This window comes from Rhinolophus sinicus, linkage group LG05 (assembly GCF_036562045.2).
Source record: "Rhinolophus sinicus isolate RSC01 linkage group LG05, ASM3656204v1, whole genome shotgun sequence".
In the NCBI taxonomy this organism is placed as follows: domain Eukaryota; kingdom Metazoa; phylum Chordata; class Mammalia; order Chiroptera; family Rhinolophidae; genus Rhinolophus; species Rhinolophus sinicus.
Window position 1 is genome coordinate 82,107,162 of NC_133755.1, and position 16,226 is coordinate 82,123,387.

Genomic DNA, 16,226 nt, shown 5'->3' on the forward strand with positions numbered 1-16,226 from the left:
CAGAGCCCTCTGAACTGGGCAAATGACGGGCCCAACTGCACTAAGTCACCCTAAACCCATCCCATGTTATTACGTTAAACTGGTCAGCTACCTACTGCACAGTAGGTTAGTAAGATAGACAAGCCATTACATCCTCGGACCCATAGAGCAACCGACTTGCTTTTCCCAAACCTCCCCCCTCTAGTAACTACTACTAAGATTTTTAAACCCTCACCTAATTAGAGGGGAAAGAACTCTCCTATGCCTTAGTCAACACAGATAGCAGCAGGTTAAAAGACAGCTGATTTCTGATGTAATAAAACAGAATGACTCCTCTAGCTCCAGATCCAAAACATACTAAAGGGTGGCTGTCAGAGAAAGAGAGGGAGGGAGAAAGAGGAGGAAGGGGAAGAAGAGAGGGAGGGAGGGAGAGAGAGAAGCAGGTGGGGACGTGGGCAGCAGGGCAGATGGCACCCAGCAGTGGTGGACGCTGGAGTTCCATGAACCGCCCCACAAAGATAATAACAAGTTTCTCCCGAACCAGCACTTGGCGGAAGTAATAACAGTGGCTCAGACAGTAATCCAGTTTCAAGGAGGAGTACATGACATATACTAGCTCTAAACATTTTTTTTTTTTAAAGTAAGAACAAACACAAAATAAGAGCCATAGTCCAAGTAAGAAAATAAATGTTTGGGATTCTTTTCAGCTCCCCCAGTGTAAACTACTACTCTTTCAGAGAAAGGCAGTGAAGCATTTGGCCGTCGTGAAAAAACAGCCCCTTGGTTCTGCCAGCCACACTCGTATTTCCAGCTGTCCTGAATCCGATCATTTGGTTGGTGTCTTATTCCTCTGTAGGGTCTTCTTAAAAAAATTTAGAGATTTAAAAAAAATTACTGGTAAGAAGAAGAAGTACCTAATTTTAACAGGGCTTCTTTTCTCCTCCCGCACCTCTATACATTGTTTTTCACTCCTTTACACGGTCCAAACAGATGCTGTCCTGGCCTGCAGAGATGAGTCACAGAGCTCGGGGTCATGGCAAGACTGGCCCTGAGTCAACAGAGTGAGCGCCTACCTACTGCGGCAGTTTGTCCTCTGCCGCTCCCGAACGACTCACACAGAAAGGGTTCATTAAAACAGCACCTAACCTTCCCCAATACTTGATCTGTTCACCTGGGACAGGTCAGCCCAAATGCAGCTGACCATGAGGCCAGCCAACGTCTAATGAAAGCAAGGAGACAGACTGATGAATCCTTAGAGCAGGTCAGCATATACTCCACCGACTGCAGCTGACAGCTTTCACACAGGGAGGGAGGGGCATGGCGCTCCAGGCCGTGGGACTAGCTAGGCCAGGCGTTCCCACCCAGAGCTGGCCCCCAAGCACAAAGCACGGAGCCCAGAAAGCTAATGGTTATTCCAGGGCAGTTGGGGAAGGGCTCCAGGGGTGTCCAGTTCCTGGCACTGACAGATGTGCCATTATGTTGACATATCCACCCTGCCCTCATAGAGCAGGTGCGTGAAGCAATCTTTTCATTTCATCCTACCAACCTTAGCAAGTTAAACTGTAACTATGGAGCAGCAGGAAACTGTACCTGCCTCCTAAAGCTGTGGCCATGGGCTTCCAAGAGCATCATGTTCTTTCCCAGCCTGAATGGCAGGCAGGGAATTTCTTTAGAGTAAATGAAACCTATTGCCAGCTCAGTGATCCCTGACAGCAGGGCACTAGGCGGGCCTCCTACCATCCCACAGAGATGGCACCGGAGCGAACTGAAAACACTTGCCCCAACTCGAGCCCCAGGGGTCCCTTTCGGCCCTTCTACTCATTCATAAATCACAGGGTGCTATTTATTACAAACACCACATGGTTTATGCCTCCCGAGTTATAAAAATAACTTATTTTTATCAACCAAGAAAAGAAGTCACTACTTTAAAGACTCAACGAACAGGGGAACTCTTTGAGAAGACGCCCAAATCCCCAGTTTACATCAGCGCCACTTATCTTACTAATTCCAGCTCCGCTTCTTTCATGCCGTGATGATACTGGTCACCAACTCAGTCAATACTCTCTCTCTACACAGCCTCCGGCCACAGGAGGATCCTGGGAACGCCAGGCTCACCTCCTAAGTAATCCATTTGAGGACTGTGGCATCTGGATTTGAATCCCAGCTCTGCCTAGCTGTGTGATAACGGGCAAGTTACTTAGCCCTCAGAGCTGTTGTCTTCTTATCAAAAAATGAGACGATACATGGAAAGTACATGGCAGCACACCTGGCACACAGGAAGAGTTAAAAAATAACCCTGGTATATACTTGATCTCATCACTTTGTCAAGTAGACCCCTCAGAACCGCAATCATGTCCGCCTTTAAAAATAAATCTGTATTCTCAAGCCAAACACCAATGTTTAGAATTATGAAGTACAGCCCAATTCTTCTCAAAGCATGATTTCATCCACTGGTTCTCAAAGGAACACAGTGCAACCAGCTGACGCTCGCTCCCATTGTCTGTCACCCACACCAGACCACACATGCCTTAGTCATTCTGCCCTCAGCACTTTAACTGTTCTCCATACCATTCATCGCCCTTCCTCTTTCCAAATCTGTCCATTTTCTAAAAGGCTCTTTCCATCAACTCTGTCTCTGCTTTCTCTAACTCTAACCCCCCAGCCATATACACAATTATACATTTTGACCGTGTTGTTTTCTACTGACCAAATTCATACTTCGTCTTGACTGAGCTGTACGCACGTTTCGCCTCCCCTACTGCACTGTAAAGCTGCGAGCCGGCAGGCTCACTCCTTGTGTCCTTCACGCCTCCGTCTGAACAAGGTGCACTGCTCTACACAGTGCACAAACGTGTTAACTAATACTTACTGATGACGGTTTACACCGTCCCGTTCCTAAGGAGCCCTACGACGTGGAGCTGACGCAACTCACGCCAGAAAAACTTGCACCGAACTTGCTGGTTGCTCACTTAAGTGCTTTCTGAACAAGATTCTGCTTAAATGAAAAAAAGGGGAGGCTCCAATTTCTCTTGGGATCTTAGTGCCACATTCTCAATGCATTACAGACAACAAGCTCCTTGGATATCATTTCTCATGAGAACCTTTCTCTGTGGTTTTTGCAAGTGCTACTGCTGAATGATCCCAGAGTTCATGAAAAACAATGTTGGTAACACACCGTGAGTTCATCAACCTTAAGAAATCTCTCAGTCTCACCACAGCCCAGCCCTCAAAACGCAGTATGCTGGGACCTCAACAGACTGGGAGGTAATCCGTTCTGACAGCGCACGCCCCCAAACACACCTGGGCCAGGGCAAAGAGAGCTGGCGAAAGGCCTCAGTCCCTAAAGCCCTAGATGAGAACACAGCTCCCAGTTTCACAGCTCAGGACGGTGAGTGCAGCGCCTGGGCCGGGACAGCAGCCTTCTCCTAGGACTGCAGTGCCGGCTCGCAGGGAGCTCACAGGGGCTTCCACTGTACAGAGTATTGGAGCAACTGGCTGTGCTTCCTGCAACTCTCATCTTCCCATGAAACTCAACTGCCTCAAGTTCCTGTTCTAACAAGGCGTTCTAGAGCCTGTACCACGCGGAACAGTCATACTCCGAAGGATTACATTTAAGTAAGAAAAATCTGGAGCAACAGGGACTTAGAGGAAAATCTTTGATTAAGGGTTAAGATGTGAAGTCTTTTCTCAAACAATTTACTGCCTTGCCAAAATCTACTTCTCTTACATCCTGTAGAACTAACGTGACTCCACAGAATCCATTATAATGACTATCCAATCAGCCAATCAATCAACCCTTTGCGACACTACTAGTGAATGAAGTCCCTCCTCCTAGACCATGTGGAGAAAGATGAGTCACATCGCCAGGTTTCTTTCTTCATTTGCCTCCTGATCTAGACCATATGCAAAACACTGGTCAGAAAAATACCATTCTTACAACAGAGCAACTTGTTCCTCCAATAAACACCAATTTTATTTAAAAACGTTGAGGGTGAATGCCAACACGAAGCAAGGATGGACGTCAGAGGCACACGATTATCGGGTGGGATGCTGGCCGAACGCGCAGCAGACTGACCAGGGAAGAAAGCGCAGGCCAGGGCGCCACCCCTCGGACCGCCGGCCACAGTGGTCACTCAGCACCAGGGCTTTCATGCACCCACAGCCCACAGCCAGGAACCATCAGCACCTTAGCAGCGTGTAGCAGACACCGTGTGATCCAACAGCATAAAGAGAAACCGATTGAGAAATCAAACACCCAGGAGAGTGTCTCAGAACAATCAGAATATTTAAAATCATGGTTCACTCAACGAAGAATTCTCTCCCTTATTCCCCACACGTGAAAAGTCAAAATATCACTTGGGCCACTGTGGGTTGTGGACGAGGAGGCCACACAGACTGAGGAGACGACATGCAAACAAGGCAACCGAGGTGAAAGCCCAACAACATTTACAATAAATCATTGAGCTGGTCTTGTTCCTCAGAAAAAATAAAATAAACGAAAACCCCACCCCAAACCAAAACAACAGAGTAGGAACCAACCCCAAAGGTGTGCTGCTGTCACTCTAAGCTTAGTATACGTTTCTGATGGAAGCATGGCTGGTGATATTTTGACTTTCTTTTTTTAAATGCTAAAGGTAAACAACTTTGTTCTTTCAACACCCAAACCAGAGCAGAGAGACAGGAGTAAATTATAAACGTGGATGAAGTAATCTCCACAGGACATGAAGATGGGGAGGGGGGAGGGGAGAAGGGGTAGGCTCTGTGTTGTTGCTGTTGGCAGGAGAGCTAAGCAGTCTTAAAGAACATTCTAGGATTGTAGGTTTGCCATGAAGGGGTATCACAGATCCCAAGGCCCACCACCTACCCCTTCTCCTCTTCTCCGAGGGCACCTACCTTACTGTAAGTCACTACTGATAAGTTGTTTGCGTGACTGCTGGGGGACAGATTTACAGAGTTCTGTGAGAGTCTATTCTCATCTTGCTCAGTTTGGTCAGGAGCAGGAGCCCATGTGTTTTTGCTGATCGAGTCGAACCCGGAACCCCCAGGGTCTTTTAAGTTGTTTTCATCTGATTGTCGGTTCTTTTGGGGAGAGGCAAACGGGTTGAAGTTTCCTTCTACCTTGCGATGTGGCTGTGTGTTGAACTCCGTTTCAAAAGATGACAGCTGCTGCGTCACGCCTAAAAGTCCACCCACCTCCACACTGAGAATCACCCAGATGACATCTGAAACAAAAAGGCAGAGTATGTCAATGCTAGGCATGCCCTCGAGGCCGAAAGCCGCCGCCACCGAGAACCCCAACCACCACCCACACCACGGAGAGAAGTGTGCTCGATGCCAGTTTAGAAGGCAGCTGACAAAGCAGCCCAGTACATTCTCTGCATGAAGCTCTACATTTCTGGTAATGACAAGTTCAAACTCCGACACAAATTCAGTAGAGGTGTGTGGTGAGACCCATGAAACTCTGTAAAAACGTTACTAGTTGATTCTGGTGTACAGCCATATTTGAAAATCATTACTTCAGGGAACAATGAACAATAGATAGAAACCTAAAAACTATTTTCCCAGAATTACAAGCTCTTTGTGGTTTTGTTTTATTTTACATGTGTTTAACTCAGAAAACTCCAGGCAGGCATAATTCTTGAATCAAAAAATGCTTGTAATTACTAAAACTGCTACATATCAACTGCCTCATGCCCCTCTGGGCAATTCAGAGTGACCATATATTGTGCAAACTAGGTTAACTGAGAGTGAGAGAAGGCTATTAATAATCACACCAGGACACAGGTGTCAACCAGCACAAAAGCTCACATATCAGGACAGGTATCACCCTGGCTATTTCCACAATCTATGTCATCAAAAGATACCAAAAATTCAGTGTGTTTCAGACTTTCCACAATAATTCAATTTAACACCAACTTCGCCTTTCTGTCAGATAAGGAAACCCTACTATCTACACTGAAACCACAAGAGATTTATTTTAAAAGATGCACCACAAAACTTTTGGTTATAATTCAGTTGTTTATTTCCTCAATTTCCAAAGCTAAGGGTTCAAACTGAGAAATAAAGAAAGTGGCAGTTTCCTTTGATATCCAGCACCTAAATTCAGAGAAGAGTGGCATCTACTTTCCTGCTGGAAGGTTGTCAAAAAGCAAGCTACAGAAAGGCCAAGAAGCTTTGAAGTGTGAACCCTGCTGAAAACAAATAAAGGCAAATAAACTTCATCAGTTAGCTACATGGAAATACAGACAATATATAAGTGAAGAGGATAAGGAAGGAAGCTGAGGAAAACCCTCTTGGGCTGTGTTTACTCTCAATTTGGGTTCTGTGCATCGGAAGGGGACCTTCGGGTGTCAGGTGGCCATAAATACTCAATGTGAGGTTGGTGGTTTGGGAGCTGTAGTAAGAACTGCGCGGCATCCAAACAGCTACAAGCCAGAACCCTAGTAAGTGGAGATGCAGTGACATCTGGTGTTCACTTCTAGAATTAGCGACACTTTTCACCTCAGGAGAAGCTAAAGCCATCAGCAGCTAGCATGACTCAGGAATGGGCATCCATTCCAGACACCCTTACTAAAGCCATGTGAATCCTCATGGGAACTAGTACAACAACAGCACAACCTGTTGATTCCACACCGTCGGCCAGGACAAGCAGCAGGCCACCTCCCTGAGAAGCCCGGCACACGGCAGCTACAGCAGGTCAGAGCACTTTCACCCAAGGCTCTAAGTCAATCTCATAAACTAGCATGAAGTGCGTGCACCTTAAAGAAAAACCCATCCCATGCTCTTCTGTCCTATCTTTCTCACCAAAAGCAACATCCTTCACTCTGTGCGTTGTCCCCAAATGAGCCGCCCTGTTCTATAGGACACTGATTCCTTCTTGTCATCTTCCACCTGTTTTCCAAAACGCTCTCGTAAGTATGTGATACATGCAGCACTCAGTGACAGGTAATATGCTTCATTCTCTTAGCTCAGGAAACTAAATGCTTAGGAGAAAGGACAGTCTTCTGAAGGTGGGATCAGTGTACGAGACTAAAGGCATTTCCCCCCAGGTCCGAGAACTAAAGCTTCCTCAACATAACTCACGGGGCCTTATCGTACTTAAGCCACCGCACTTTATTCACCTTAGCTCCTTTTCTGTACTGTTCACAGATTCCACACGGTATCTGTAAAATGAATGTCATTTAAGAAGCCACTGATTTATAAACACCGACAATAAACACTCCAGTTCTGATCCGCCGAAGTCATGATCATGATGGGTCATCAGGAACAGTAAAAATGCCTTCTACACTGTACAATCGGGCGCTACATCTCGATTTCACATTTCAGAACGTGTTCTTCCCATGCAGAGTGTGTGAGTGAGTGTGTGTGAGTGTGTGTGTGTGTGTGTGTTATCAAAATAAAAAAGATGGTGAAGATGGGTTCAATAAGCTTGTTTCAGAGAGGCTGGCCATTTCCCATTCTTACCAGAATGCCATGATTACTGAGAAGAGAACCGCCAGTCAGGTATTTTACTATCTCTGACGGTAACACTACAGCTATAAGAAATCTTAGGGATCATCTAACGGGTAGAAGTGATGGGCTCAAGATCAGACCTCAAGCTGGAAGCCAACGCAGACGCTGACCAGGAACCAACTCGCAGCACAGCCTTTTCATTCACACCTGTTCCTTCCTAACAGCAACTGGGGAAGTGTATCCAGGGAACAAAAGATGTAATTAAATCAGTTCTATTTCCCAGGCCATGGTAGCTTTACCTACAGACGTATGTTCTTTGGCGGCAGTATCAAATAAACGGGCAAAAAGGATGTCCTATGAAAGAAATCAAGAAAGCAGAACTAAGTGCCAAGCCTACACAATCAGGGGTTAGTAAGCAAATGGAGAAACTGATTTTAGAATGTCTTGCTTTAAGGTGATTGTTTTAAAAGCTCCTGAGCCAGAACTTTGGTGCTAGAAGGTACTGTAAATATTATTTCATTCAATGCATCCCTTTTACATATGATAAAACCTTTCATAATAAGTACAATGTTGGAACAATGTGGTAAATGAAATAAATAACAAAGTATTGGATTATAACTCAAAGTATAAAATAAATACATGAGTCCATAATTATATAAATAAATGATTACATGGGGGAGAAGAGACAAACTTCCATACATAAAAATTTCAAATAATAGATACTCCCCCTTTCCAAGAGGTGGGGTTTAATTCCCTACCTCCCCAACCCACCTTGAGGGTGGGCTAGTCTTAGTGATTTGCTTCTAAAGAACAGAGCAGGGAAAGAGAAAAACAGTAACTTCACAGCGGAGAAACTGGCAAACCAACTACTTAACCAAGTGACGGAGGTTGCCATCCCCAGCGAAGCTATGCAAGTATCAGTGCCCCTGACAGGGCGCTTCACCTCTGCAGTTTTCTTCCCCAAGCCCAGACCGTCAGTCTAACCACGAGGGAAACATCAGACAAGCTCAGGTTGGGGGACATTAGAAAGGACACCTGCCAGAATTTCTCAAAACTATCAGGGCTCATGAAAAACATGGAAAGACTGAGAAACTGTCACAGACCAGAGGAGACTAAGCGCAATGTGGTACCCTAGACTGGATTTTGGAACAGAAAGAGGTCGGGAATGTAAAAACTGGTAAAATCTACATAAAGTCTGGAGTTCAGTTAACAGTAATGTACCAGCGTTGACGTCTTCATTCTGACAAGTGTGCGATGGTTATATGGACACTCACAAGGGGGGGAACTGGGTACATGGAAACTCTGTATCATCTCTGAAACTTTACTGTAAATCTAAAATCATTTCAAAGTCAAGTCTACTAAAAGAAATTAGCACAGCATTAAAGACTGTATTTTCAGACATTGAGAGGAAAAGCTGCAACAACAGCCAACAGAAACCACTCTCTGTGCAGAAGGAAAGCTCTGACTCAGCCATAGGTAGAACCGGCTGCAGCAGGGAAAGGAGGAGGGGCCGCACATGCTCAGATACTTCCAAGGCTCAGACAGACGCCCTTGTCCACCGTATCTGACTCACGCCTGTCGGCAGGGAGCTCGCGCTTTCCCAATGCAACCCCTTCTCAGTAGAGCAGTAGGGCCAGTTAACTGTCCTCAAGCAGGGGAACAGTATAAATGCGCCAGCACCTGTGCCCAGGAGCCATCGCCCTGACGTGGGGGCTGGGCTGCGGCTGCCTGCCTAATTCCAGAGCTTTCCTCTGCACACCATGCAAACCATGCAAACAGAAACCACTCACAGCAGCAGCAATTGCGGCATCAACAGGCTCCACGCGGGCTCGGCTTCCCGAGGGGGAACGGCCAGGGCACTTGGGATAGCACAGCCTTGAAAAACCCGGTTTACAAGGACACCTCCGAGTAGTTCAAGCTGTGGCCAGGACTGTAATGTGAAGGCTTCTGATCTCTAGAGCCACCGCCTCAGGCTGTCCCCAGGAGCCGTGTGACAGGAATGTCACCGCACCAGAAGACAGCCTGGCTCTAGTTGGCATACACACGGATGATTACCACGCAGGCAACTTCTAGTTTGCTGGCTGTGGATTCAAATCCTCCATAAAGTTCAGTGAATCTTCAAAGCCCAACAGGAAGCTCACATTTCTCCTGTGGACAGAGAGCCACTTGGGGCCAGAGGGGTCAGGGGTACTAGCGAGCTGCGGGGCTACGCGCTACGGGCTCACGTTTCGCTCTGGAGGCCAGCTGGCTCTGCACTGCCTCGCTCCAGTGAGAGGCTTGCAGGAGAGTCTGGGCGCTGGTTGTCTCAGGGCCTGAAATGCGCCCCTGCAGCAAGCAGGACAGGGGAGGTATTTTAGCAGGCCCGTGCATCTTCACGTCCATCTTGGGAACGAGTAAGGTAGCAGCGTGTGTACACGGTAAGAAGCACTTCCAGTCCTTGCACCAATCTGCTTAGTGCCTACTTCCAGTCTGCATGCCCACGCTCCCTCCACGCCGTCGCCTCGCTCCCATGGCACACGCCTGGGCACTCACTCACTTTCACGTCTATCAGCACAGCAGTCCCTCCGCACCAGCGAGAAGAGGGTGGAGGCAGGCCCGCCCATTCATCCGCTCCTCAGACGGCAGCTCCTGATTCCTGGGCGCAGCCCATTTACAGCACGTGACGAAACACTGCTTCCCCAGCCACCCTGCCACAAAAGTGCACTAGACCCTTGTTCCTTAGTTGCAGTATTATTCTCAGAAACTTCCTTTTAAAATGTAAATGCCGCTCAAAGAAATATATTGTTAACTTAACCTTATTATCAAGTCAACCAATGGACAAGAGTTCACATAGGGGAGAAGAAAGAGAAGCCTGAGAAAGCACCCTGGAAGATTGGGTGAGCTGAGTGAAGGGTCCCTGGCGCCCACAGGAGGGAGAGGGGCTCAGAAAGATAAGGTGAAATGGCAGCAACAAAGAAAAACTGTTTGTACTTCACAATGTTTCCAAATCATGCCCTACTTAATATTCATGAGCTTTTACCTTAAAAGGGGTGGTGGTGGTGGTAAGTACAGCGATTATTTAATCACTCATTTGCTTCAAGTCTTAAAAAACAATGATCCCTACACTTCCCCAAACCAGTAAAACCAGTACCATGGAACTTAAAGAGTAAAAATATGTCTGAGACAAAAGGTGAAAATCAGCTCAGAATGAAAAAGGAAAAAATAACCCTGCCAAGGCAGGTGCAACGTTAACAGGAAACAGCGTTTCTCCCCGGGTCAGGCAGCCGATGTAGAATGCCATAACCACCCACCGAGCAGCTACAGCCTTCTTACCAACAATGCCCAGTCCCGCTTGGTTCCAGCCATCTGAGGACACCCAGCTGCCAAGCTGCCCTTGTCTCCGGGCGGCACCCAACTCCTAATTCAGCCTCCCTTCTGATCCTGCCTCAGAAACAGCAGCCAACCCCAAACTGGCGCCCACACCTCTGAGAGCCTCTTCAGAAGCGCTCAGCAGCAACGGAAACCTTACAAACGCCTCTTCCCTCATCCCTCTTACTGCAATGAGGGATCAGCCTGTCACCGTTTCAACCCTCTGACTGATCTGAGTATCACTAAGAGTCAAATAATTTAGAAAAAGAACAAAGTTGGAGGTCTCACACGACCTGATTTCAAAACTTATTACAAAACGACAGTAATCAAAATAGTGTGGTAGTGGCAGAAAGACAGACATACAGACCATGGAAAAGAATGGAGAGCTCAGAAACAAATCCTCCTATTTACGATCAAATGATTTCCGACAAGCGCCAAGACCATTCAAAGGGGAAGGACAGTCTTTTTCCACAAACGGTACTGGGAAAATTGGATATCCACATGCAAAACAATGACGTTGGACCTTACCCCACACCATGTACAAAAATTAACTAAAAATGGATCACAGACCTAAACAGTAAGAGCTAAAACTATAACTCTTTTAGAAGAAAACATAGGAGAGCTTTATGACATTGGATTTGGAAGTGATTCCTTGGATATGACACCAAAAGCACAGGTAATCAAAGAAAAAAAGATACACTGGATTACATTAAAATTAAAATTTTTATACATCAAAGGACACGATCAACAGTGAAAAGAAAAACCACGGAATGGAGAATATATATGCAAATCATATATGTTGGAAGGGGCTAATATGTAGAATTAAAATTAAAGAACTCTTACAAAATAAAACAAATAACCTGATTAAAAATGGGCAAAGAACTTGAACAGACAAAAATGAATGGTCAAAAAGCACATGCAAAAGAGCTCAATGTCACTTGTTAGGAAAATGCAAATCAAAGCCATAATGAGACACCACCTCACGCCCATCATGGTGAGGATGTGGAGACACTGGGTCCCTGTGCACTGCTGGTGACAGGGTAAAACGGCACAGCTGCTATGGAAAACTGTATGGCACTTCCTCAAAAAATTAAAAATAGAATTGCTACCTGGTCTAGCAATTTCACTTCTAGGTGTATGCCCCCAAAGAACCAACAGCAGGGCCTTGAGCCAACCCACTGTCATAGCGGCATTATTCATAATATCAAAAGGTTGGAACAATCCACGTTCCAACACTGATGGATAAATGGGCTAAAACAGTATGGTCTACACAAACAATGGAGTGATTCAGCCTTAAAAAGGAAGGAAATTCTGAGACACGCTACAAGTTGGATGAACCTTCAAAGACATATGCTAAGTGAAATCAGCCAGTCACCAGAGGACAAATGCTGTATGATACCACTTATCAGTGAGGGAAATGGAGTAGTCAGATGCATGGAGACAGAAAGAGCAGGGGTGGTCAGGGCCGGGGGAGAAGAGAATGAAGGACTCACCTTTATGGGTGCAGAGCTTCGGATCTGCAAGATGAGAAGAGCTCAGGTTGCATAACAATGTGAATGTACGCAATGTTAGGGAACTGTACACTTTAAAATGGCTAAGAAGGTCAATTTTGTTATGCGTATGTCATCACAATGGATTTAAAGAAAAAAAAAATCCTGAGGCCCAGTAACTTTAAGTTAGTTGCTCAAGGCCAATCAGTAATGCGTCATGTGGCAGAATCAAAGCCCGAAGTCAGATCTTTTTGATCTTGGTCTAGGCTTATCTGTAATGCCGTGCAGTACTCCTGCCCACCCCGTCAGGTTTGAGAGTTCCACCAATCAGGAAATAGATAATACTATTCCTGGCAGAAAAGATGGAAATATTAACATCCTAACAATTTAAACTTTTGTAGCAGACTAATAGAGCATATTCTGAGGGTGTTATAGTCCAGTTGTAGAAAATTAATATGGCATGAAAGTACATTTAAGCAACATAATTACTAATTTAAATTTCAAAGTACCATTATGTTTAAGGATAATGCAGGGAATCAAAACTTTAGCTACATTAAGAGACAAATGTATGCATCTGGCGCAAAATAGACAGATCAAAACTGGCATTTTAACAATCATTTTGGCATTAATGTTGAAAAGCACCCGAGTGTGGCATTGGATTAAGTGGCTTCACATGTAAATACTGTCCATTTTATATGCAAATAGGTAGAAAAATGGCTGGTATTCTTATTCCTTCACTACCTCTGCTACATTTCTGAATGAGTCTGATGGGGACACACTTGATGCTTCTCGATATCTGTAGCGTTTGCATCAAAGCGTATTTAAAAATAGAATACTCGCGCAGACAAAGTACTTTCAAGTAAATATTTAGTTCAACCACCAGTAAGTAAAATTTTAGACCAGCAACTGATTTATTTAATTCAACTTTAAATACCTTCATTAAAAAACAAAAGGCCATTCGTCTTGGTACACATGCTTCTAAGGTGAGGTTGAACGTAGGATGCTTAGACCTTTCTACAGTCATTACTATGTATGTTTTGAATACTTAAAAGCATGACAAGACATAAGCCTCATTTGTCTTTTATTAGAAACTCAAACCCTAACTTTGACATAATCAGGGGCAAAACGTGTAACACAGCGTCACTGATGGTGACTGGTTACCCTTGGTGAAAGCTTTTTGGATCTGGAGACTCCTGATCACGTACACGACGTTAACTCTGCTCTCCCTCCCTGTCCTCCTAAGGACAGGCTTTGTTTCAGGCTTCAGGGACTCGGCTCCCAGCCAACACGGTCATCCTAGCCGGACCAAGGCTGCACTGATGCTGGAAAGAGCGAAACAAAGAAAACAGTAACCCCTGCCCCTCCACCTTCTCTCCAAGGAGAGCTCCATTACAGACATCACACATTCACTGACAAGTCAGTCCAAGAAAACGATAAAGCAAGACTTCCTGAATGTTTGTTTCTTCATTCTCCTCTCCCCCACCCCACCCCACCCCCACCCTCAGTCTGCACTTTTTTCTTCATTTCGTTGGTCTTTCGCAACTTGCACAAGCACACATCCCTCTTCATTTGCACTGCAGGCCCTTAACAGGACAAAGTGTTTTCCTGGCTTGAAACTGGGCACAGAATTTTGGGGAAATGAATGATTATTCATCTCTGGACTGATGTAGGTCTAGTAACATCCACACACAGGGGGTCTTAGGGCTCACTCATGGCCAGGTAGACGTCTTAATCCTACAAAAGGGAGCCACTCAGACCACGCACTCACATCTGAGCTACAGAGCACAGTGGCCCTGTGGGACTCAGTCTGGGCCACAACACACGACAGTCTGCTGCTCCTCTCTCTTCCAGATGACACATGGGTGGGAAAGCTCAGAGTACTAGCACTTCCAATCTACCTCCCACTCTTTCGCACACAAAGCCCTCAGCTCATACCAAACGGCACGAGCCACATTCAACTGGAGTGTATGCTTATTTATCGCAATCCGAAACATGGAGCCTTCTCCCTGTCACCCATCTGAGTCTATTTAGTTAAAATAGTGCATATTTGGGAAAGCCCCTCTAAGGCCTTCAAGCTAGAAAATTATTATTTCCTAATGCTTATTATGTTTCTTACTGAAGATAAGCATTTTTAATACTTTATTATTTCTAAGACTTTATTTTGAGAGCAGCTCTAGGGTCACAGCAAACTGAGAAGATACACAAGCCCTCTGCCTCCACATACTCGTATGCACAGCCTCTGCTGTCATCACCCCAAGGTGGTTATTACTTGTTACAACTGATTAACCTACACAGATACATCATTGTTACCCCAAATCCACAGTTCACATTAGGGTTCTCTCTTGGTGCTGTACATTCTTTGCGTTTTGATAAACCTATAATGATGTGTATCCAGCACTGTGACATCACACAGAAGAGTTTCGCTGCCCTGAAAACCCTCAGAGTTCTGCCTGTTCATCCCTCCTCTCCTGGCCCCTGGCAACCACTGATCGTTTCACTGTGTCCACAGTTTTGCCTTTTCCAGAACGTCACGTAGTTGGAATCATACAGTATGTAGCCTTTTCAGAGTGGCCACTTTCACTAGGTAACATACATTTAAGGCTCTTCCATGGCTATTCATGAACTGAAAGCTCATTTGTTTTTAATGCTGAGCAGTCCTCCACTGTCTGGATGGACCAGTTTATTTATCCATTCACGTACTGATGGATGGTCTTGATTGCTTCCAAGTTTTGGCAATTATGAATAAAAGTACTATAAAGATGATGAAAGTATTTTAGTTTTTTAAGAAACTGTCAAACTGTTCCACTGTGACTGTACCGTTTTCCATTCCCACCAGCAATAAACGAGAGGTCATGTTGCTTCAATCCTCACCAGCATTTGGTATTGTCAGTGTTCTAGATTTGGGCAATTCTAATAGGTGGGTATTGGTAACTTGTTTTAATTTGCAATTCTCTAACGATATGATGTTGAGCATCTTTTCATATGCTTATATGCCACCTGGTTATCTTCTTCGGTGAGATATCTATCCAATACCTTCGCTCCTTTTTAATTGGGTTATTTTCTTATTACTGAGTTTTAAGAGCTTTATCAGATGTGTTTTGCAAATTTTTCTCCTACTAGTTTGTGGCTTGCTTTCGCATTCTCTTGACACTATCTTTCAGAGATCACAAGTTTCTAATTTTAATGAAATCCAGCTTATCAATTCTTTCTTTCACAGATGGTGTCTTTGGTGTTGTATTTAAAGTCACTGCTGGGGCCAGCCTGGTGGCTCGGGCGATTGGAGCACTGTGCTCCTAACTCCGAAAGCTGCCAGTTTGTTTCCCACATGAGCCAGTGGGCTCTCAACCGCAAGCTTGCCGGTTCAATTCCTCGAGTCCCGCAAGGGATGGTGGGCTGTGCCCCCTGCAACTAAGATTGAACACAGCACCTTGAGCTGAACTGCCACTGAGCTCCCGGATGGCTCAGATGGCTGGAGCGCGGGCTCTCAACCACAAGGTTGCCAGTTCGATTCCTCGAGTCCCGCAAGGGATGGTGGGCTGTGCCCCTGCAACTAGCAATGGCAATGGCAACTGGACCTGGAGCTGAGCTGCGCCCTCCACAACTAAGACTGAAAGGACAACAACTTGAAGCTAAACGGCACCCTCCACAACTAAGATTGAAAGGACAACTTGACTTGGAAAAAAGGCCTGGAAGTACACACTGTTCCCCAATAAAGTCCTGTTCCCCTTCCCCAATAAAATCTTTACAAAAAAAAAAAAGAAAAAAAAGTCACTGCTATACCCATGGTCATCTAGACTTTTTCCTGTTATATTCTAGGACCTTTATAGTTTTGTAGTTTACGTTTAGTTTTATGATCAATTTTGAGTTAACTTTTATGAAGGAGGTCTGTGTGTAGGTTCATTTTTTTGCACGTAGATGTCTAGTTACCATTTGTTGAAAAGACTATCTTACCTCCAA

General features: G+C 45.3%; 1 protein-coding gene across 3 annotated transcripts in view; it reads right to left on the reverse strand.

Annotated features, from left to right (window-relative positions):
* Positions 1-16,226, reverse strand: part of ILRUN (inflammation and lipid regulator with UBA-like and NBR1-like domains) — an 82,711-nt gene that overhangs the window by 12,659 nt on the left and 53,826 nt on the right. For 2 of the 3 annotated variants that reach the window (XM_074332828.1, XM_074332829.1), the window contains one exon: positions 4,873-5,201. In XM_074332828.1, coding sequence (XP_074188929.1) covers positions 4,873-5,201 — 329 coding nt within the window. The remainder of the gene's footprint in view (positions 1-4,872; positions 5,202-16,226) is intronic. The other variant, XM_074332830.1, reaches the window with a different exon arrangement.